This window comes from Dipteris shenzhenensis, chromosome 3 (assembly GCF_047967505.1).
Source record: "Dipteris shenzhenensis isolate YYH24624 ecotype China chromosome 3, Dip_SZ_1.0, whole genome shotgun sequence".
NCBI lineage: Eukaryota > Viridiplantae > Streptophyta > Polypodiopsida > Gleicheniales > Dipteridaceae > Dipteris > Dipteris shenzhenensis.
The window spans coordinates 31,603,917-31,628,464 of record NC_141598.1 but is presented as its reverse complement, the minus strand read 5'-3'; the positions used below and the strand labels follow the sequence as shown (position 1 = coordinate 31,628,464).

The 24,548-nt window shown below is 41.7% G+C and overlaps 2 protein-coding genes across 2 annotated transcripts; both read left to right on the top strand.

Moving 5' to 3' along the window:
- Positions 1–1,083: 1,083 nt before the first annotated feature.
- Positions 1,084–4,922, top strand: LOC147903660 (putative GTP diphosphokinase RSH2, chloroplastic). Its single transcript, XM_087400489.1, has 6 exons — positions 1,084–2,644; positions 2,775–2,960; positions 3,040–3,500; positions 3,590–3,748; positions 3,848–4,208; positions 4,324–4,922. Exons 1-6 carry the CDS (start codon positions 1,859–1,861, stop codon positions 4,642–4,644), a joined length of 2,274 nt encoding a protein of 757 aa, XP_087256615.1. The 5' UTR covers positions 1,084–1,858; the 3' UTR covers positions 4,645–4,922.
- A 9,825-nt stretch (positions 4,923–14,747) lies between these two features.
- LOC147903659 (uncharacterized) lies at positions 14,748–23,111 on the top strand. The gene is made up of 7 exons (XM_087372550.1): positions 14,748–14,982; positions 15,172–15,264; positions 15,354–15,458; positions 15,744–15,785; positions 15,897–16,026; positions 16,149–16,250; positions 22,857–23,111. The coding sequence occupies exons 1-7, from the start codon at positions 14,788–14,790 to the stop codon at positions 22,931–22,933; spliced, it is 744 nt and encodes a 247-aa protein (XP_087228676.1). The 5' UTR covers positions 14,748–14,787; the 3' UTR covers positions 22,934–23,111.
- The last annotated feature ends 1,437 nt before the right edge of the window (positions 23,112–24,548 follow it).

Here is a 24,548-nt window from a genome sequence, read left to right as displayed (position 1 = left end):
TAGTGCACATGAGTGGCTAATGTGCCTTTGGTGCCATAAGGCGATTTCATTCACACGCTAAAATGGTGAAGACGCTTCATGCATCTAATACATGACAAAGGTGTTAGAAATTGAGGTTTGGCAGGGAGCTCTACATCTGAGAGTTGGCATCTTTTGATTGGTTGGCATCTTTTCATTGGTTGTCATCTCTTTATTGGTTGGGCAAGGAATGGTGCTCTGGTTTCCAAAATGGCACCCCAAAAGATGGAGGTGCAAATCTCAGCTCCAATGGTGCTTCAAACTACCCTTGAAACCTGTGCCAACCTAAAAAAACCCGCACCAGCTTCGCATTTCTTTGCCCATGTGCACTATGCCTAAGAGTAGATTCCCACGTCTGAAGCAAAACAATAGGAGGTATTTACGGTTGGAAAAGTTCACACAACGTGGGAACATAAGCTCCAAACATTTCAGTGCGACTATCACGCTGATCACATTCTCCCATCAACGATCATACGAGTTTTCGATTTGTTAAAATGCTCCGAAAATTGAGCGTTGTTGCTTTCACGTTGAACATTTACAAATTCTCCGATGTTAATGGAAGTGGTTCTCCAGTCGAATTTGGGAGCGAAATGACCATTAGTGTGGTTGAGGCGAAGGGGGTATCAAATCGTAAGCTTTTCAGTCCGTTCTAAAAGCGTCCTCAAAGCCAATGGGGCTACCTACTAGGGAAGAGTTATGATCAAAGGTGCTAAGGGATGTGCTGATCCGTTATTATATGAAAAAGAAGACTAGATTCTAAGCATACAAGGTCGAGCGAGAGGGGGGGAGACACGGTGAAAGGGTGGTGAATGGAGACAAATGTCAACAAGCAATAGATCGGAACTTGGTTTTGGAAGGAAGCGAGGGAACCACGTGGGCAGGAGGTAAAGGGGTAACGTCCCACGTGGCGGACGTGAGGAAGTTGCGTGCATTGACGTGGCAACCGGCCGACAAGCGTGCGGGCCGGCACATGGCACTATTCCAGCTCGACACGCTGGAGAGACACGTCACCTCTTTCTTCTTCTTCGCCTTTCTCCTTCTTCTTGCCTTTGACCTCTCCATCGCCATAGCTCTGTTCCCATCTTCCTCTCTCCATCGCCATAGCTCTGTTTTCTTGCCTTTCGCCCTCTCCTTAGCTCTGTTTCCTCTCTTCGCCTCCCTCGCTTCAGAGCTCTCATTCCCACCCATTCTTCCCCCCCGAGTTCGCACCGGTCCTTCTCCCGCCCACCCTCCCCCGCCCCCCGTCGCTTTCCCCCCCCGCCCAAGGTCGCTGGTAGCTGCCTTTGTTTTTGCCTGGCTGCAGAAGGGCGCACTTGGACGGTCAAGAGAAGCAGTCCGCTTTCCGTTGGGCCGACATTGCCTGGATCCAGAGCCTTCCAGCTGCGCGGGGCCTACGAGTGTCCCTGTTGCTGCCGCGTTTCTTGGGCTGAAAGTGGCGCCGGCTTCGAGGAGAGGAGGAGGAGGAGGGGAAAGGAGAGAGGAAACAGGCGGGCTCTTTGCCAGTTCTCTTTTACGGGTTCAAATCTGTACATAAGTGAATAGTAGCGAAAGGAACGCGTAAATCCAACAGCGTGCAGGGCGAAAGAGCTCAAGAGAGGCAGGGGAGCTGCTCGAGCAACCTCTTCTTCTTCTTCTGCCTCGTAGGGCTCCGAAGAACAGAGATTGATCGACTCTCCTTCTCCAATCTGAGCTGCAAGATCAGGAATAGCTTATCTCCATCTCCGTCTTCACATCTCCAATTCGAGCTGCAAGATCAGTATCAGTAGATCTCCATGTCCATTTGAGCTGTAATTTGATCTGGAACAGTAGATCTACAACAGCAGCCAGCGATCTTGAGGCCATGCTCATGGCAACTGCAGCCTCCCTCTACTCTAGCTCCCCTCCCACCATCCCCCCTTCCCACAACCCTTCCCACTGCGTTTCTTGCTCCTCTTCTGAAATCGAGCTCCACCCCCGTGCCCTGGCCATCCATCATCCCGTTTCTAGACCCGTTCTCGGTGGACTTTCCTCCCTCTTCGCCAGCCCGGCTGTTCGCCTCTCTCCTTGTTCCACATCTGACATTATCGAGGGCACTTCTATCTCTCGGAGATCCTCGCACAATGATCTGTGTGCCCTGTTAGAGGGCAACGAGAGTTGGTCCGATTCCGTTTCTCTCTCTTGTACAGCTTCCTTGAAGGTCAGAGAACGGAGCCCAGTGTCAGTGCTACATGGTCCGTCGTCGTTCTGCAGTGGCAACATTTCTAGCAGATCAACTACGGCAGCCCGAGACAGAAGTTGTAGCAGCTACGTCCTGAATTCTTCCACGGCAGATGTGGAGGTATCCTCGTCGGACAATGATCCAGTTACACCTAGCGACGATTTCTTCTTCGTCACACAAGGGTCTCCAAGCACCACGCTAAGTGACCTGGATATTGGCACGGAGGTGTTGGAAATCAGACCGGGAACCCCTCGTCTCACGAAGTTGGCATGTTCATCCCTTTCAGAATTTTTTTGCAAGCCTCTTTTTCCAAAAACTCTCCGGAGTTCGCAAGACATTCTCCGAAACGCACAAGAGCTCCACGAGATTTTCAAAGATCCGGTCGTCATAAAAGCCTTTGAAGAAGCTGAGCAAGCTCACTCGGGTCAGGTTAGAGGAAATGTTCACATCTAGTTCTTGCTAGCTAGCAATATGCTAAAGCTATGTTGGGTGGTTGTTTGCCGCAAAATGGTTTTTGTGGTTTGTAAGTTAATGTGCAGATCTGTTTCCTTGGTTGCAGTTTCGCGCAGATGGTGATCCTTATCTTATCCACTGTATGGAAACCGCAATGATATTGGCGGCTGTTGGTGCGAACAAGGTCGTCGTCGCAGCAGGTTTACTCCACGATACTATCGATGACGCGTTCATTAGTCATACGCGGCTTCAAGAGTCATTTGGGCCAGAGATTGCCAACCTTGTCGAAGGGGTACGTCCCTATGATCTCTATGTACAAGAGGGGAGGATGTGCGATTGAATTAGCACTGATTTTAATAAACTTGATGCAGGTGACACGATTGAGTGAGTTCAGCAAGCTGGCCCGAGACAACAATACTGCGTATAAGACAGTTGAGGCTGATCGTTTACATACTATGATTTTAGCCATGGCGGATGTTCGTGTTGTTCTTATTAAGCTCGCAGACAGGATCCATAATATGAGGACATTGGGAGCTCTCCCAAAGGAGAAGCGATGTCGCATTGCTAAGGAAACTCTGGAAGTGTTTGTTCCTCTTGCTGGTAGATTGGGTATCTGGAGTTGGAAGGCTGAAATGGAAGATTTGTGCTTTAAGCACTTGAAGCCTCAGGAGCACCAAGAGTTAGCAATCAAACTAGCAGAGGGCTTTAGAGAAGAAACAATCATGTTTGCCATACGTAAGTTGGATCAGGCTTTACTGGAAAAAGGGGTGCACTATCACGACCTTTGTGGAAGACCGAAAAATTTATACAGCATTTACGCAAAAATGCTAAGGTGAGCAGCCATTTCGTATGATGAGGTTCGTTATACCAGCAAGTAGAGATGTGTAAGGACTAACATCTGGTTGGTCCAACTATTTGCAGGAAAAGGCGGGATGTGAATGAAATATATGATGTTCAGGGATTCAGACTAATCGTCTCAAATGAGAAAGACTGCTACGCTGCATTAGAAGCTGTTCATCAGCTTTGGCCCTGTGTTCCAGGAAAATTAAAGGACTACATTAGGCAACCAAAAGTGAATGGGTAAGTTTTTTCTGTTGGCCCCATCCTAAGTATTGGCTGTGAATTATTTACTTTTAACGATTCCATGACAATACTTTGCCATGTGCTTCTCTTTTGCAGATATCAGTCTCTCCATACCGTTGTGTGGGGTGACGATGGACTTCCTCTAGAGATTCAGATAAGAACAAAGGAAATGCATCACCAGGCTGAGTTTGGAGTGGCTGCACATTGGAGATACAAAGAGGGCAATATACCACATTCTTCATTTGTCCTTCAAATGGTGGAGTGGACAAGATGGGTTTTGACTTGGCAAAATGAGATTATGGATACTAAACTTCGACTTTCTCGTCTTGATGGAGACATAAGGCCCCCTTGTCCTTTTCCCTTCCACAGAGAGAATTGCCTTCACTCAGATCTCTCTCGTAGGCCACCTTGTCATGAAGATGATCCAGTTTTCGTTATTATTTTAGAGGAAGACAAGGTAGACTTCTGTTTCCATTGCAGTTATTTTCTTCTGGGCTTCCTTTTGAACTGTGTAGACTGTTTGATGCGGGTGGCCTTCTCACTATGCTTGTCTTTGATATGCTGTCCATCAGATGATGGTCCAAGAAATGCCAGGAGGTTCTACAGTGGCAGATCTGCTGCAAAGAACTGCCAAGGAAGATTTTCTGGTAGCAACGTCAGGGATTGGTTTTTGGGAAGAAATGAGGCCAAAAGTCAATCATAAAGATCTTAATGACCTTCAGCAGATGCTAAAAATGGGTGATCTGGTACAATTGACGCCTTGCATTGATCGGAATTCTCTGAGTGACTACAGAGAAAAGCTGAAAAGGATGTTTGATGATTGCACCGTACAGGATACTAAAAGGGAACAGAAACCCTCTTGGGGAAGAATGTCAGAAGTAGCAGTGTTTTGAAAGAAACAACCTCAGAAATCATGGAAGAGGTTCATAAACTGTATATAATTTTCAATCCAGATGGAGATCACTCCTTTGTACAGTAATTCTTTCTGTTTGGGAGATGGGGATTAACTGAGCTCGCAATTACAATCTTTACTCCCTGGCTGTTGTAGCTATTGTGGCTACCTTTTTCCAGCCCGTAGCTGACAGGAAATAGACCTCAATTGTGGGTGACTTTCTATGTATATAGTGTATATTTTGCCCACTTCAAGAAGACTATTATTTTTTCCCGTGACTGTTGTAGCCATTTGGCTACCTCTATTGTTCTTGTAGATAGCAGGAAAACAACCCTGAATTGTGGGTCATTTTTCTTTGTAAATAGTCACAATTTTGTCCACTCCAAGTTTTCAGCTTGTGTCATTTATGTCTCAAAAAATTTGCCCATACTGAGAGGGCCTTATGTGGACAGAATTTGGGTTTTGTCCTTGGTAGCTGGAAATGTAATGCGTTTTTCGTTTCATGTAGAGAAGCTGCAAAGACTTACTAGGTATGTCACATAGAGAAGCTGCAAATGTGATCAAAGGGCACGTAGTTGTTTGGCAATCTGAAGAAGACCTGACGATCGAAACAATGAAGATTGAGTGAAAACTTGCAAATGCATTGGTAAACCAAGTCAACCTGTTCTGTGAAGACCCAGCCTTGAGAAGGAGAAATTGTTCCCCCTGGGAAAGAAAGGGATGTCTTATTTTCGCAGTGGTCTATTATGTTCTAAAAGATAGACCATTCAGATGCCAGACATACCAAGTGTCAAGGATTGCTGCTGTCAAGAATTAGACATGGAAATTGGTTTTGACTGCACTCTTTACTCCCTCCCAAAAATCCTAGGGGTTACTGAAGTCCACAGTGTAATTTTTCCTCCCAATATCCTTTGTTGACTATTTTGACACTACTTGCTGTTGCTTCACTCCTTTCTTTGTAGTAACATACTTTTGCAGCATCCTGCTGGCTACTGATGTAGAATTCAAAGCATCTCAGAAGCACGTGCTTCAGTGGAGGAGACTGTGTCATAGATCAAGTGCATACCAAGCAACACTTAGTGCTTTTAAACTGAAATCAGCCTGGAACGTGGATAGGACGGATTGACCTAGGCTGAAAACAGTTGTGCGCCTTAATAACAAAATGACATTTGGAACCATGTTAGATATAGCAACGCAGGGGTGCTAAGCAGAGTTTTAGGTGCCTGTGGGAAGTAATATATGGATGGCCTCAGCGTAGGCTCTCTTGAAATATTGGAATAAGCGGGTGGGTCATGTAGCTCATGGTATTGTGATAACAGTTTTTCTGGTTCTTTGAGTGGGTTTGGATCTTAGGATTACTGTTTGCTTGCCAGTTCTTCGAATAGGATTTTGAATAGGTTTGATCATAGGACGATGTAAAGGTTATGAGCTATCGGAGTAGTTCAGCTGCGTTACGCTCTAAAGAAGAGCCAACTGATGAGATTGTAATGAAGTTTCAACTCAAGCTTGCTGCTTTTGAGTCAGTTTGGCTGCTGATCGGTTTTACCTTCTCGAGGAGGCAGGGGAATAGGATGGTCTATCCACAATGTGAAATTTGCTTGTTGGCCATAAAGAAAGCTGAGCATTGAAAACTGTTTTTGAGAGTTGCTTCCCAACTCGTTGGTTGGGGGTTCAAAAATGTATTCCTTAAGGGAGGAGTTGTTTGAAAAGCATGGCAATCACTTGTAATGTTCACTTTATTTATGCATTAATTAACCTATATTTCTCCATGGCTTATTTTATTTTATGCATAGACTATGTCCAAGGGGGGCTTCTCCAAACGTTGAAGGAAATATTTGAACCCAAATTAAGTGAAGTAATCCCCCCTTTATCCCTAAATATTTTGCCATTGTATACCACTCCCACTTTCCCCACACCAACTAATTAATTAATAGGGTTTTTTTTCACACTAGAGGGCTCTATTTAGCTACTTTCTATGTTTTGGTGGCTCAAAGAAATCCAATCAACAGTTATTTGTCATCTTTTAGTTGCAATCAGAAGCTTCCATTTGAAGCCACGTAGTTGAGTGTAGTTTATCTAGAATTAGTAATGATCTTGGATAAGTGAAGGTTTGGGCTCAAATTGTTATTGAGTAGCTGTAATTAAGCATATTACCAGCCTAATTCCGTCATGGGACCAAACCCTATGAGCTAAGCCCTCAATATTTTGGGGCAACACACCGAATTCCAGAACAGAGGTAGCTAGCACGACCATGGGCTGATATGGGGTGTAGAAGCTCCCACGTACAATGGTAGTAATGCATGCAAAGTCGAGAGGTTTGTGGACGTCCACATATGCAAAGACTCTACGCAACTTCCTTTGCATTTAAGAGACTTTCAGACACAGGCACATAAAAACATGCTCTAGTACCATCTATGGAATCTCCTTATATGAAATGTGAAGATTTTATTTAAGGATTATGTGCAATACCTCCTCCTTATTGGATGCTCTTATAGCACCAATGTTGAATAACCATGGTAAATGCAGAGACATGGCATATAAATTATAGGAGGATGAATGTCCACATACATTAGACCCTTTATCTAATAGAAGATTTTATAGATTAGAGGGTAAGCAACCTAATTTTTTTATAAAGGGGTCCTTTATATATAAGCTTGAATGTGGGTCATAGGAGCATTTCTTAAACACTAAACAACCTTGCCCTTGGTAGCAACTTGTTTGTGCACAGATCCATCCTTGGGCACATGTTTCTCTTTACTCTGTTCTTCACATGTTGGTCAAAGCACAAGAGTATGTCTTAAGGTTGAGCACAACCAGGCCTTCATATATTTTAATTGATAATTGGCTATAGAGAGAGTTTGTTTATTAATGAGTGATTACTCTACATAAAAAATGTAACCATGGTTGTCCACATTGTATGGCGGGGCTGTTGTTGCACAACCTTGATGCTTTGGAAAGTATGTGAAGTCTGTGGGTCATATTCCTTGCCATGAAGCCTTGAAGCTCCAAAAGTATGTGAAATTTCTCCATGTGCATCGAACAAGTTTGTGGCCACTGTTCACACAATTTTGGGATTGAAGTGACTACGCATTCATGGCATGTTTGTTCCGCTTCTAGTCTTCAATATAGAATATTCACTCCTGGACCTTTTAGTTTTTGCACATTCTAATGCATGTAAATGATATGAAATAAAATTGGGAACATGAGCTGAGCATCCACAATCATGTAAGGCAACCAACATACCACTAGTTGTGAAAATAAGTTAATCTAACGACCTCCATCATAAGTTCTTTTAGGTGAATAGTGATTGGTCAACCAGAAGACAATGAGGACCATTTCCCATTAGTCAGCTTGTGGAATTGTGAACACTTAGCTAGGTCACACGACGCACTTAAAGCATAGCTTGCCTTCGGGCCAATAAGTTCCACACAAGAAAATGTGATGAAGTAGCTTTTAAATGGTTTGTCCATCATTATGAATTTTCTATGCTACTTTACACGTATATTTTCAAAATAAATCACATTCGCACGACTTGAAAACAACAATCAATTTTGGTAAAATGGATGTGTGTGCAATTGGATCCATGCTTCAAGGGTGGAATGAAAATGAGTATCATGGCACTATTGGTTACCTCTTAGTGGCACACTAAAAGGTGATTGTTGAACCATGTGCATCACGAGCTTTTGAAGTCCCATATTGTGATGAAAAATTATGAATATAATTTCTAGCTAGTTGCCCACAGTTCTCCCTCCCACCCAAAAAAAATATATTTATAGTTTCATCTTTTTGAGTTGCAAATGTTACCTAGGACCCATCTTCCTTAGGATTGCACCCTTCATTTAGTGTGTGGTCTCATTGTTGGAAACTAGAAGCCACATAGAGTGGCACATCTTACTGTGAACGACGAAGCTCTTTGACCTCTACATTGGGATCATTGTAGACAGAGTGAGAATTGCGGCAATAATTAGGTAGATCTTTCACACTCACTCACACAACCAGAGCATACCCATTCCGATTGGATAGGAAGTTGTAGATAAGAAGTTGATGCTTCAATTGTCTTGCCTATCTTTCTTTGGGAAGCCATAGATCGTTCGTGGATGACATGAAAGTCCCAAAACTTTGAAGCCACATGTTTAAAGGATTCATGCCATAATTCACTAAATTTGCAAGTTTATACCATAGCATAATAGGATTTCATCCGTAATTTAAAGGTTTCTGTGATCTGCATTTTTCATAGAATTAGGTCAAGATGAAAAGTTCTCCATCCACCTAACATTATTTATCTTAGGTCTCTAGAATCTAGGACTTGTAATTCTACATCGGAGTGTAAAAAAAAAGGAAGATTCCATGCAATCCAATGATGAAAATGTTACAAATATCACATGTATATTGCACGTGCGTGTGTGTGTGTGTGTGTGTGAGAGAGAGAGAGAGAGAGAGAGAGAGAGAGAGAGAGAGAGTTCATCATGGAGGAATCCTATTCTAATCCCCCAATGCATAAGATCGTCTTATTTTGTGCTCTAGCTTTTTGCTCTTTCATTTCCATATAATGAAACGCTCTATTGATTTTGTTGTTGGAATCGGCAACTATTTCTTGATTGAGCTCACTTGATTGGTGATCATATCCTTGACCATGGAGACAAGTGTCGGTGCCAGTGGAGATGCGTTACATTTATCTATGACCTTTGCAATAATTTCCTATTTTCTATTACTCTCGATATCTTGCACTTTCCTCCCGAGCGTTGCAACCTGAAGTTTGAGTTCTCTGATTTCTTTTTGTAAATAATAGATTTGCTCCTTCGTGCCTGAGATATAGGAGATGGATGCTGTGATAAGGCTGTAATGGCCAAATACGAGGGCTTACTCGTAGGTGTCGAGAATCGAGAAGGCAAAGGACTTCAACTTAGCGGGAGCTACATAGTGGCCTGCATATATTTGAATGCCCCTATGCTGGAACTAACCTCTAGGTTGGGCTAGGGGTCAACCCAACCTAGAGTGGTTTAGCTGACTGAACTGAGAGAGGCTAATTGAGCTGAACTGAAAAAAAGTGAGAACCTGGTGGCTGGTTGGCTGGGCAAACTGAGCAACTCAAGTTCATTGATTGCCCTTTAAGGTTTGGACTTTGGACCTTGGTTGGAGCTTTGGCGTAACATGAAACAATGAACCATGGCAACAACAAGCAGAACCTACAACGTGGTGAGTGAGGGAGCTGAGCAGCTACTATGAGAGAGATGGGAGGGGGCGACTGGGAGAGAGACGGGAGGGGGCGACTGAGAGAGGAGGGAGATGGGAGGGGGCTGCCTAGAGATGGGAGGGAGGGGGCGGATGAGAGATGGGAGGGAGGGAGGGAGAGAGAGAGAGAGAGAGAGGTCCTATTGGACCCAAAGGTTGGCGGGGCTCCATTGGTGTAAGATCACATATAAAGTACTGACTGTTGTCTATGGGTACGGTCCGACGTGGTCTCTTGGCTGTAGCTCTCTTCATCTAACTAGGGCCACAATAACTCTTATAGACTGTGTGGGTAATGCTCGGGTCTAAATATGGAAGGAATATATTTGAGCATGATCTGTGTCTCCTCCCTCTATCAGATACATTGTGTCATTGGCTCTGGATCTTTGCATCGCCGACTATGTGAGGAATGAGGGTCTGTGTGATATGGCTGAAAGAACTCTGTGACCATGTGCTAAGAATGAGTTCGCTTGTGCTCCAGCCCTGCTTTGTAGTTTGAGAAAGTGCTCTCGATGCTTAACTGCCTCATGAATGAAGGCGGCTAAGAATCTTTGAACTGGATGGGAAAGGAAGCGGGAGAGCAGACCAGAGCTTATCTCTGAAGAGACAATAGTAGCTGCCTTGGATCTCGTAATATACAGGGCATCTGAAGATAAAAATTCTCCTCTAACTCGATCTCCTTTAGATCACATGAAGGCACAAATCCGTCTCTCTCTTTAATATGATGAAACCTGAGATTGCCCAATAGCGATGCTCAATGAGTGGGGGAGATGGATCCAAGTATATCCTAGAGAGTCAATAAAGCCCTCAGCGAAAACGCGCAAACACACACACACATAAAAACGCACGCACGCACGCACACGTGCACACACACACACACACACACATAGAGAGAGAGAGAGAGAGAGAGAGAGAGAGAGAGAGAGAGAGAGAGAGATCTTACAAGACTTTGATGACAATGAAATATGGAAAAATACATCGTTTAAGCATTGAATGGAATCCCAAAGGTGAAAATGGAAAGGAATGCATATGAAATTGGTCGAGTGTGCATGGAGGGGAGAAGTGCGATCTAGGAATTCCATGTAACCATTTTGAATAATAAAATTGTATGAAAAGCCATAAGCATTGCTTCGAGGATTGGCATTTTGCGAGTAAGTTTTTGCGAGTTTTTATTGAATTTTTTCTATAGCTCATGGCATGCCATTAAAGATCGTATGGTGTAGAACTCTTACAACCACCTTGATCATTAGCTACAAGTATTGATTTGACTCAATCGTATTGGTCTTTTTAAATGGGAAAATTTAAGCAGAACTATGCATTTAGCATTGGGAGAAATTTAAAATATTGTTTTATGAACAACTTGTATTCTTACATGTAGAGGAGCTAATCCAAACAACACATCTCCCACAAAACTAGAAATTATAGATGTTCAAATATTTGACCTATGGATGACCATTGTTACTCTGCTCCATTGGTAAAAATTTCTTAGAACAAAACAAAACTTGACTATGTTGCGAGAGGGGTATAAATTACTTGGAAGAAACAAAACTTTTGATACATGCACAACTTGACCTCTTTGACACCAAAAATGAGCTCAGAAGGCCTAAATACCTTGAAAATGACTGCAAACAAAACCCAAAATGCCATCTGGGAAAAAAGTTCTTGGCACCCTGTCTTCATAGCTCGCCGACGAGCTATTGTTTTAGCTATTTATGCTTGGCTCAACCACGAATGCAATGATGCTTGGCTACTGCTTGCTTGCCTTTATAGCGTGACAATGATCTATTGATCCAAGGGATTTATGATGAGATCTTTCCTCTAATAGAACTAGCACCATGGTTTCTATTGAGTGTTTCCTATGTTTATGAAATATTTTGCATGGTTTAATTATTATTTATACTTGCATGGTGATATGCAAGAATTATAACTAGCCACTAGCTATAAAATTCACACATAAAAATACTTGAAAAACTCGCAAACTCATAAAATGTCAAAACCCCATTGCTTCTACCTAAGTATCCACCCAAAAAATGGAGGTGGGGACCGCATAATCGTCGTGCATAGAGCTGGGAAGGTCACTATAAGCATGGCTCAATGAGACTTGGTCCTTACTCCTCCTTTCATATGAAGTGCACATGGGGATGCACACATGGGGTGAAGCTTAGATCGGTGGAAGTAGCAACTCTATGTGGGCAGGTCGATTGCATCATTGAAACTTGTAGCGCTATGCAACCAAGTACAAGAGCCTATGATGATAGTAATGAAATGTTTGGGTGGGTTTTGAGGAGACTTGTACACTCCCTGAAGTTGGTCATGATGGTGTTTGTTAGGGGTTGATTGCAACCCCACCCTCATCATGTGGGCAAGTTGCAAGTTATAATGTCGCAACACAATGGTAAACAACTAGACATCAAGATCATGACATGTTTCTATGTGAGCTTTGATGGTGTGAGATGTCCTGTTGGAGAAGTTTTGATCTCTCCTACATTGTAGCCATGAATGGAGGATGGGAATAGTCCTCCATTTGCCTCCTTCACCTTCAAATTCAAGAATAGAGTGGCCATTATTGACAAGGGGGGGGGGGGGGGGGATTTTCTTATGGACGTGTGAATAGCAAAGTGCATCAGCTCTTCTCCTTGTGGATCCATGCATGTGCACGTTTACCTCTAGGAATCAAGTTGCATGTGGCTCCCTCAAGGAATCAAGTTGCATTTCTAGTGATGCAAACATGATCTTATACAACCACTTGTTGAATAATTCACAATATTCAACTTTGGACATGCTGATATAGTAGCTAGCCTTAGGGCATAGTAATGGAATATTTTTAATTCTTAGCTCTTCAACAAAACCTCCCATTTCCACCTTTGCAAAAAGGCAACGCTTCAAATATCTTGGTGAGGATATTTAAGAATGAAAAGAATATTTTGGAGGGGTTGGTTGTAAGACATGCATGAGTCTATTAAATGTATGACCGAGGGCTTCACTTCCACTTGCATCCTCTCTTATTTGATGGACCCCTCCCCCCTTTGCATCAATTTCCCCTTTTCACACTCCTCCTCTCCCCTCTTTCCACTCCCTTATTATACAACCTTGATTTTTCTTGGGATTTCCATGGAAGAAGAGAGAATGTGGAATGCACCTTTTCTTTCCTCACATGCCCCCCCCTACACACACACAATGACGAGGGGCCAACTACCCGTGGTGTGCATTGACAAGAAGCAGGTGATCTTCCCGAGAGAATTGAATGTGGGTAGCCAACTCAGGTGGGCAAATGCCCAACCGCTTGAGCTGCTGCTCCTCCGCACAACTGAATGCACTTTGAGAGGGTTATAGTCTAAGACGTTTATTGTCTATAAAGGGGAGAGTGTTACAGTCTAAGGGCGGGTACACATCACTTGGTGCCACCCCAAGCTAGAAAAGGGATTGGCGGTGCCACAATAGAAGGATAAAAAGAACACATTTATTGTCATGCGCCTGATAATGCCTATGTGGTTTAGGATGAATACCTAACTATTGGTGGTAGGGGTTCGAATCTTGCTGTTAGTGAAATTGTAAGTGCTTGTGGGTGAGTGATGGGCTAAGGGTAGTGGTTGGGTTGCTTGTCCCATGGGTGCTCTCATTTTTGCATAGCCATGGATATGTGGACTTGTGGTGGCCACGCAAGCGCATGCCCCTACCTGGCCACACTTGCATAGTCAGGGTGTAACTGGTCTAAGTAGCTCCTTGCACCATTGTTCCCATTGGGAACTTAGCAACTCCAATAAGTTGGCAGCTAGCTCCCTTGTGTTGTTAAAAATGTTTCCCCATAGACTTGACATAGAGCTCTAGGAACCTTTGATTGGGCTTCATCGGCTACTAGCGCTTCCATGAGTTCAATGTTGCCAATTAGTGGATAGAGCCCTCATTGGAGTGCCTGATAGTACGAACAATCAGATCTCCCAGTCCAGTGTTCGAATGCTGGGCTAGAATCATGCAATTCATCGATGTTGTGCCGGAGCTGCATGGGGCATCAATAATGGCCTGCTAGTAGTAGCAGGCATAGGGAGTTACTCTAAGAGGCTGTCCCCATAGTCTGCACAGACTACCGTCACAAGTTGGTTTGGCAAATAGGGGATTGGATTCTCATACACTTGTGCTCCACATCCTTGTTGCATGGTGCACCTCCACTAAGGAGGTTTAGGGGGGGTACTCCACACCTCCGTTTGAAGTTCACCCACGTGCTGGTAGAGCGACTGACATGTGGAGGCGCCCTAAATCCTCACAATCACCCTCTGCCTTTTGTCAGCTGCCATCACCATGCAAGTTACATGAATGAGCGGGTGGACCAGTGTCGGGTCACCTGCACTAATTGTGGTTTGGGTAGTGATGGAGTATGGGGATGATGCATTTGTAGGGAGGCGGTGTGATGACCCCGCTTTGCATGGGCACTCTCCCCACTATGGGGAAGGCCTCAAAGGCAGGTTAGAGCAGCTCCCTGCAATGGAGGGAGCTGCTGAGTCCAGCATTCCAATTTGAGCATGAATTCCGTCCCCATGTGTAGCAACCGGGGCCAAATTGTACCTATTTGGAACCGAGTTCCCCCTCCGTGAACCTGCAATTTGGTCCCCTTGTCCACGAATGGGAGAGGATCTTTCCTCGGAGGAGTGCAAAGTTGGGTAAGGAATCCGAGATTGCAAGCTCTCGAGGCTCATGGGAGTGCGAGGGAGGCCGGGTGAGCCAGCTCTCAAGCTCCATGGGGCTGCAAATCAATCCAACGAGTAGGGATACCGGAGAGAGCCGGTGGGGAGAGAGGCTATGTTCAATGTGGAATATGTTATTGATATAATAGTCAAAGTCAATAGTCAATGGTCAGCATTCAGAGGAGAGCAGAGTCTTCAAAGACTTGAGTGGCCTGAATGAATGAATGAATGAATGAATGTCCATCTTCCTTCCTCTTCCCCTTCCCATTTTCTCTTCTTGCTCCCGACCTTCCCTCGCCTTCCCCATGGTCTCCCCTAACCCTTCCCCCAAGCTTCGCGTCCTCTGCCTCCATGGCTTCCGCACCAGTGCTTCCGTCCTTGAAAAGCAATTAGCCAAATGGGACAGCCGCGTCCTTGGCCTTCTCGACATGGTACTCTCTCAATTTCTCTGCTCGATTTTGTCATGAGCTGCTGACGCAGCTCCTTGCTCTAGGTTTTACGGCGATTTCGTCACGGGATCGCATAGGCTTGTGTCCAGCATTGTTCTCTGTTCTCTGTTCTCGTAACTCTTGGCAAATTTTCCTGACTTTATCTTCCGGAGCTGGCATTCCGTTGTAAAGGTGTTCCTGGATGCGCCTTTTCCCGCTGCTGGAACATCGGACGTGGAGGGGATTTTCTCACCACCCTTTTACGAATGGTTTCAATTTGAGAGGGTAAAGAGTGGTCGTTCGCTTTCCGAATTCCTTATATGTCAGCATAAACTGGTGTGTGCAGTGTCTCTTACACCTTTGCTTTGTTGCAGACAGAGACGCATGTTAAGTTTCACAATTTGGAAAAATGCAAAACATATATTTCGGATTTCATGCAGAAACATGGTCCATTTGATGGCCTGATGGGATTTTCACAGGTGTTTTACTTGTCCAACTTTTTCAAGACGCAAATGACTCAACAACGTGTCCCGATTGATTGTTTAGGCATTATAGTTAGGAAGCTTCTTTCCGTAGATATCTACGTTGTACTTGAATCTTTTTGTTAAACGTCGCCCAAAAACGTTGGCCATTGATGTGATTTACTCGGGAGGGCCGATTTTTGAATTGAGAGACACTAGATTTAGCGCGTCTCGGTTACAATCTTACTGAAGACACTGTGCTGTAAAATGAAGCCTAACTTTGAGTTTTTGGTCTTGGAGTAGGGTGCTTTTCTGTCGGCTGCTCTGGCAGGCCTTCAACGAAAGGTTGGCGTCCTTGAATTACAGGACATTTTTCGTTGCGGCTGAGCCAAGTTTTAACCTCTTCCTCGCCCTTTCTTGTTTCTGATTTTTGCTGTTTCTACGGTTGTACTGTAGGGACTTGCTCTTACATCTAGTCCATCTCTGCGTTTTGTTATCATCATCTCAGGGGGATTGCTCGACGATGAGCAACATATGAAGGATTGCTATGCAGAACCTATCAAATGTCCATCTGTGCACCTAATAGGTTGTAAGCTATGCGTACTTCACGTTCTTCAAGAGCTTTTTCACCTTATACAATGCTTTCGTGGCTCGTTATTACACCTCATTGATCAAGTTTTGACAACTACAATATTTGTGTCACTACAGGGGCGAATGACTTCTTGAAAGTCAGAAATGAGGAGCTTGTGATGGCTTTTGAAGATCCTGTGGTCATTCGACATGGGGCAAGGCACACTGTGCCAAGGCTAGGTATCTTATTGTGTGCAACTCCTTTTGTTGGCACCTTTTATGACTGACACAACTTCAAAATTTGTGACTGCACGATGTCATCAGTTGACATGGGTCTTATCAATACAAGCCACTCCCATCCTTGGAAAGATAGTTGCAGACGGATAGGAGGAAATGTCAAGATGTTTCTTTTGACCATCTATTGCATCAAACGGGCTTATCCCAATAGATAAAGGCTTAGTGCTATTGTCTGGTTTTGAATCTTTTCGTTGCTTTCCCATTGAGCATATAGAGGGCCATTTTAATAATGCCAAGGATTTTTACAAGGCTGCTCGTCCTCGTGAATTGTTTTGGATGAGAACTTTACACACTTTCTTCCCAAGAGGTTTTAATTTGGAAGGAAAATCAACTCTTCGTAAAAATAAAAGAACCTCTAAAAAGAACCCTTTGATGTGGAGAACTCATATCAAGCCCTTTAACATTCCTCATTACCAACATAGTCATACACCTAACATTGTATGGAAACCTAAAGTTATGTTACGAGGTGGTCCTAGCTCTCCTGCAATCTCACATGTTGTTCGTGAGTTGCCTCCCTAACTTCCTCTTCCTCCACTTCCCCCTCCTTTAGTTCCTTTAACTTCCTCAGTTCCAAGAGTTTTTGCTTCTCGAGACTATAAAAGAAGACTACTCTACCTAGATAGATTAATGTCTCTGGGTCTTTTTTCAATAAAAGTTTTTGAAAAATATAATGTCAAAGTTCTTTTTAAACTTCAATACACCTTGGAAAACTTCTCTTTTGAGGATTTGAATCTAAATAAGCTCCATTATATACAACTTAAAACTTCGTTGGATCACTTCTTAAAAGTAAAAGCTTCCTTTCAAAGCAAAGAAGTCTATCTAAATAAGGAACTCTTGATTTGTATTTTTACTTCTCCCTCACTTGACAAGATAGGCTTAAACTCACTTTTGAAGTCTCCTGAAGTAATGGATTCTCTTCCTCATTTTGTGAGAAGAATTCGGAAGCATCCAGTAGTAGCTTGGAAGTATGTAAAAACTTTAGGACAAAAGGCTTTCAACTATGAAGAGATAGGTAAAAGGCTTTCAGAGCATTCAAAATCTCCTATCCTTAGAGAACCTTGTTGTTGTAAAAGTAAGAGATTCCAAAGCTTTATTGATGTCGATTTAGGACATGTAGTCACAGCTGATACCTCAATTTTGCTTTCTAGTAACTTAAGAGACCTTTTCATGAAAGGCATGAAATTTTGATTGTACTCTTTCAAAGAGTCTTGCCTTTTAAAAGCTATTGATAAGGGAATCTCAAAGTTTGTTTTGCAATTAGAAGAATGTTTAGGAGTTCAAAATATCTTATCAGAATGGAAAGGGAAGATTTTGAAGAAAGTTGCTTTGAAACTAGAAGAAGTCCCTTCGATTAATTGCTCAAAGCAAAGTAACCATCTTTCTAAAGAAGATGAAACTCTCCTTCTAAAATTCCATCGGAATTTTGTCATTTCTTATATGGACAAATGTTCCAATAACTTTGTTTTTATTTGCAAAAAGTTTTACCTAGAATGTCTTTTGAGAGAAGTGAACTCGCTTGCCAAAACTTACGCCCTTGCCTTAGTTTCTCAAAAGGATTTGATCTCAAAACATCAGAGTTTTTGCAAGTCTTCTGGGTTTGTTTGCAATCCAAGTATACCTTTTCTTTGTGCTGCTTGGAAGTTTCACAAAACTCCCAAAAAGCCAAGATTTATTGCGGCTGCTTGTGAGACTACTTTGACGGATGTCTCTAAATGGCTAAGCTACTGCTTCAAAGACATGTTGCCTAGTGTCCATGAACTTTGAAGGGACTTATTAAAAGAGGCAGATGTCCCCTCGCACTCGAGCTGGATTTTAAATGACTGTGTAGGAGTGATTCCTGTTGTAAAATTTTTTAATTCCTCTCGAAGCATTCAAGAAAAAGAGTCTCCTATTCTCCTTCAAACCTTTGATTTTACGACGCTTTACACAAAGATTGAGCTGGAAGACCTGATGTTTAGAATAAAAAAGCTAGTGGCTGAAGTTTTCAATCTGAGATTTGACAAAGATAGATGCAAAGTGTTAAAAGTTGAGAAAACAGCCTTATGCATTGACTTCTTGTGGCTAAAAAATAAAGATCATGACATAGGTTCTAAAAAGAAAAGATACACAAAGGTAGTAAGTGTGGAAGATGTTTGCTCTTGGATAGATTTTCTTTTAGATAGTCTTTACATCACAATAGGTGATTCTTTCTCTCAACAAATTATAGGAATCCCCATGGGCACTAATTGTGCCGTCTTTTTAGCAAACTTTTATCTTTTCACTTATGAATTTGAGTTTATGCAACGTCTTATTTCTATCAATACCCTGCCCTATCATTTTACATAAGCTTAGCCAAGTTAGGCGTTTTATAGATGATTTATTTGTATCAGATGTTCCTAACTTTCAAGACTTTATGTACAAAGATGCTAGTGCTTTTGGAGAAGGAATCTATCCTCGTGACTCTTGTGAACTGAATTGCACTTCAAGAGGGGATTCTTGTGTTTTCTTAGATCTTAGAATTTCTCAATCTACCATAGGATTAGAGGTTGATATATACGATAAACAACAACCTGAATATAGTGGTTTACACATTATAAAAATGCCTCACATTGACTCAAAACATTTTTGATTTGGCAAAATATGGAGTCATTTCTTCCCAATTCCATAGATTTTCCCGCCTTTGTACAACTAAGGAGTCTTTTATCACTCAATGTAGTAATTTGATCACTTTACTATTACACGAGGTATAATCCAAGGAAAATAATGAAAAAAGTATGCACAATCTTAGATATGAAGTCTTTTATCTATGGTGTATCGGCCTTAGGTATGTTTAGAATGATTGAACATAAGCTAAAAACAAAAAGTGGGGAGCTGAATAGCCCGTTTTTCTTTTAATTTCAAAAGAGAGTTTGTTTGAGTATGCTTGTGCTTTCTAAGTTAGAAATGTATTTTTGACTCTTTGTAGGAAACAATACATAAGTGTAAAGGACCATTTAGCTTTTTACGTTTTAAATAAGAGTGAGAGTGAGAGAGAGAGAGAGAGAGAACGATATTTCAGTTTGTTGGAAGATTTTGTTTTTTGTTTCTTGACTCGCTTGTTTATTTTTGCTTAGTCACCTGCTTCCTTTCTTTTTTATTTCTTGTTTTCTTTCTCTTCTATTTATTTGACGTATTTTAGTAAGCACTGGGTTTGCCCAAGAGACTCCGCGGGTCTTAGAAACCTAGTATAGCTGCTTATGCTTGGGCACTGATGACGACATAAGTGTTGCTTTGCTTGCTAAGTATGTCTTTCTTTTGTTTTTCTTAAAAGTTTTTGTTTACCTCTTTTTTCTTCTCTTTCATATTCTCTTTTATTTTCTGTGTAGATTTTTGATCTTTAGAACAACAACAAATCTAAATTTGTATGATTGGACTTATTCTAGTCTTACAAAGGTGTATCTATTGTGTATTAATAGCTTGAGCCGATAGTGATTCTCGGTGAGCTTCATGAAGCATTTTGTGTAATGACATTGCTTGGTGAGCTTTGGTTGGAGGGCAACAGTATCAGCTTCAGTCGGGATCTTCAGAGATTCCTTGAGAGTGTCTCATCCTAGAAAGCAAGCATGTCCCTGCTTGTGGGGTCTCTGTCATGAATATTGATTTTCTTTGCTTCAGTATCCAATCCCCAATAGTAGTATCTCTGAGATATAAAGGCACACACTTGTCCATTGTCCAAGAGGTATTTCAGTAGTCAATAGGTTACTGTCACGGTTTTTCCGTCCTTGTATAGCTCGGTATTGAACTCCATCCATGTAGACACCAATTTGCAATCCCTCATGCTAATCTTTTTTGATACGTTTCTGCATACTTCATAACTTGATCCCCAACAAGCAGGTCGTTTTACCTGCCTTCTCCATCAATATGTGAAGCAAGATTATCATGATTGATCAAATCCTCATTGCTTCCTTCTGTCAAATGATTTTATCTCTATAGAAAGTTGCAAAATACACAATTCTTTCCTTGCACCTTGAAACAATAGATGTGATCTATGAGCTAACTGGTGCTTGCTTGAGTCCACCTTGTGTACCAAGTGGACCTTCCCTTGAATTGCATATCCTAGCAGGCATTCCAAGTGGACTCATTCAACTACATAGCTGACAAATGTACTACGAGCAATACTAGAAACCGTATGGAAGTCATTATGGCCACTGGGGCAAAGGTTACACTGTAACCTTGGTCTTACACCTGCACATAGCCTAAGTCAGGCAAAGTTTCATGGTAACCTTCATCTTACATCTATGGATAGCCTTTTCCTACAAGTCAGCCTAGTTTTAGATGCTCGTTTGGGAGAGACTAAAATGAAATCGTTTAGACTTCACAAGCAGTTGTAGCTTGAATGAACAGATTTTGGACTACTTTTTGATTAGCCTTCTCCTTTAGTGCTAGCCTTCGTTGTGGCTGAGTCTGCCCTTCACCTCTGGAGTGCCGACAGAAACTCAGTACAAAGACTTTGTATAAATGGATGCTCAAGTATGTGTGGGTGTGTGGATTTGTATGTGTGAGAGCATATTTTTATACTATGGTCTACACCCACTGTTGGGCGCTGATGACGTCAGTGGGGATGTCATAGTAGCTAGTCCCTACCATGCGTGATGGAGCTTATGGTTTTCAATCATATGAGTGACTAGTGGATTTGTATGTGTGAGCATATTTTTATACTATGGTCTACACCCACTGTTGGGCGCCAATCATATGAGTGACTATCATGAGATTGAAACTCCACTATATTGTGTTTTTAGAGGATGAGTTTGGGAATGTTCCTGGATTCATCTAGGTGACTATTGTGAGATTGAAACTACACTATATTGTGTTTTTAGAGGATGAGTTTGGGAATGTTCTTGGATTCATCTAGGTATATAGATCTATATAAATGTTGATGGTGTCACTGGGGCCACTATCCTTGATGGCTGGAATTGCACTCCCCTCCCCTCGATTTTCACGATTTTTTGTTTATCATTTGGAGGATATTTTTTGATCAGCCATTCAGGATATTGCAATGGAGTTACCAATTTGACAGAAGGTAATATGAGCTTTTGAGTGCAATAATCCACAAACAACATCTCAATTGCTGAACCATTTCTACTTTTTGGTCATTTCTACTACTACCTTTCTCTTTTTTAATGGGATCTCAGAGTTCCAGGATTGATATGATATGATCAAAGATAGACTAAATCTTTTATAAGGGCCTCAGCGTTTGGCTCTTCAAGATGAAATTTCTGGGCTGCGCATCCTGAAGAAATTCCAAGCCATTCTGATTTGATGATAGCAATCCTGCAATCAAACTTCTGAATATGTGAGTCCCTAAAGTTCAGATTGAGGCCTTCCATCCTACATAGAAGATATATTATTCCATCCTCGAGTACTGCATTAGCTGCCTAGCTACCTCATGCTCTTTTGCTCTTTTACCTGGCTAAATCCTATAGTGCTGCTCAACGACAAATTTTCAAGGTTTATTCTTACCACAAACGTATGTGTATCTTATGAAGGCATACATGACTGAGTGCTCTCCCACATTTTCCTGGCTAGATCCTACAAATTTTCATTCTTATTGCCTAGGGAATTTTAAACCAGAAGTATCAATAGGGCACACATTTTAAGTTTGTTAACTAAGTACAAAATACAAAACTTATGCTATTTGTGATTATTTTTAATTCATTAATTTCAGACTTCAGCTGACATAACATAGGAATTTTGTAGTCAATCTTTTCATTTTCTAAATGGTGACTATAATATTCAAACAAATTTCTGAATCCAAGGTAACATACAGTTGCCCTACGGGCTACATTTCTAATATTGTATCCACATTCAGTTATGCCTTTGATGAGAGGATATGGGCTAGTTTTTTTATAAGTGATGATTCTTCCCTTAGGAGATGTTTCAAATCTGAGATGGTAGCTTATTCTTGGATACTGATGAGAACATAAGCCTTGCTGTGCTTACTAATACATTTTTAATTTTCTTCGCTCTGTCGCTTGTTTAATAAAATATTAATTTGTACGATTGGTTATATTTTAGTCTTCTGAAGGTATATATATATTTCTGCCCTTTGTCTTGGAGCTTCTGTATCAATCCTATACTCATCTATGTTGCACACCACATGTGCATGCCCAGCACATGCACGTGCAGATTTTTGGGTTCCTAGGATATTATAGTATAAACTTCCAATCATGAGAATTTCATTCTTATGGCAACACTACTAGAAACTGTTTGGCTTAAATATTCGTATTGCAATTATACTCCAAATACCTATAACTGAATGAGTGGATTGTAACGTTTTGCATTGTTTGAAAGCTTGATTTGCTGTTTAAAAAGAAATAAAAGTTCTTCTGCTAATGTATCAAAGAAAGTTTCATATCAATCAGATGCATCCAAGCTGTGCAGTTTTTGTTTACTATTGTCTATCTAGCTCTGATACACCTTTTTTTGTGAGTGTGCTGTTTTAATTTCAGAGGGAGTGTGGAAACAGTTTCAGGTAAAATGTATCATGTTTGGTGGGATCACTGACATGACTGTTAATTCTGTTTGTTTAAGATGATGAAGCTGCGTTGACAATTATAGACTTTCTCCAGAGTGTTTCGAACAAAGCGGAATCTTTGTCAGAAAGCTGAATTTCAGTATAGACTGGTCACTGTATTAGATATCAAGAGATTTCAAATATCAATCCTTATGGAAGCAGTTGAGGCTGAAATTCGCTAGCAATTCTTGCTCCTATCAGAGCATTGACTGGATTGAAGGGGCTTTTTTTTTTTCATAACCTATTCTTGTTAGATGCCGAAGGCTACAATATTGGGGCAATCCTTGTCTAATTTAAATCATGTTGATTTTTGGCATTGTATGTGATTCTTTTCTTGTGGCAGGTTGATGCTAAACTCTGGTGTCAAGAGGTTGTTCTCTATGCATTAGCGACATCAATTTGAATGTAGGCCTGTATATCATTTTACAAAGTAGGAATGGTGGATGATTCGTGTTGACGTGGAAAGGGAGGGTATGGAATGCTATAGGTTGACAGAATATGTCCTGTTGTTTTTGACGCAACCAAAACTGTGGGCATCTTTCGATTGCGTACTTGCATTGTTCCTTGGTCTAGGATTCTTGTTGGTTTATGCCTTGCATTATCTTCTCTGTCCTTAAACAAAACAACACCCTTGGATAGTGAGTCGCCTAGGTGCAAAATCCATTTAAAACATCCCCGCTGACCAAGATGTGAGCACGATTATTCTGTCAAAATGCTTTGCAGATTTGCACTATTATTGTTAGTGCAATGAGATTAGTGTACAAGTGAGGCTTCATACACAGATTTAAATGATTGCAACTATATGTTAGATTTCATGCCAAATGGTAGATCGGTGTGGGTGGCAGCTATTGATTGGGAAAAGAGCCTACACTGGACTGAGTGCAAGTTTAAGCAAGACGAGACACTTGCTTCCCAAGTAGGGTTTCCTTGGTTTGCATCAGAGTTATATGTAGGAGGAAAGGTGCAAAACACAGACCAAAAGGTGCATGATTAGAAATGCCAGATTTCTATGTCGTGGGTTAGTTTTTTGGCAAATTGACACACAACCTCATGGGCTATGTAGATTTGTTGGATGACAATCAATACATGCAAGGACTATGGTCACTCTCCTGATGGATTGCAAAAATAGTTTGTGCAAGGCTAAACTTGTGGAAGGGATGACAATGGATACTTGACATGCTCATCATGTTGCTTGGTTTGAACATTTTGCTTAAGAGGTAACCCATGAGGCAACTCATTCCTAAAATAATTAGAGAACTCTATGATCCAATCAGCCAACTTGGCCATTTTCCCATCTTGGGTAGGGTCAATGCTAGTTGATGGATTACCAATTGACTCTATGGATGTTGTACAATGAAATAATAGCTTTTGAAGTATTTCAAACTTCCATCATGGTGACTAACAGAGCTTCAATCAAATCCTTTTCAACTCGCAGAACGTATTGCACATCATTTATCATGAACTAATAAATGTGTTTTTCCCAATTTGGATTCTTCTTGGAATACCGAGGAAATACCATGCCTTCCCCAAGGTTGCATATATGTGAGCAAGGTTGATCATTTCAAACCTTTGTTGCATAGTCCTAACTTTGAAGCTCTAATCGGGTAACTCTTTGGTCCCACACATCAGTAGAACTTTCGTTTGCCATTTTGACTATATATGCATAGTCAAATGGACTAGTTTTTAGTTTCAATCTTTTCATGAACTTG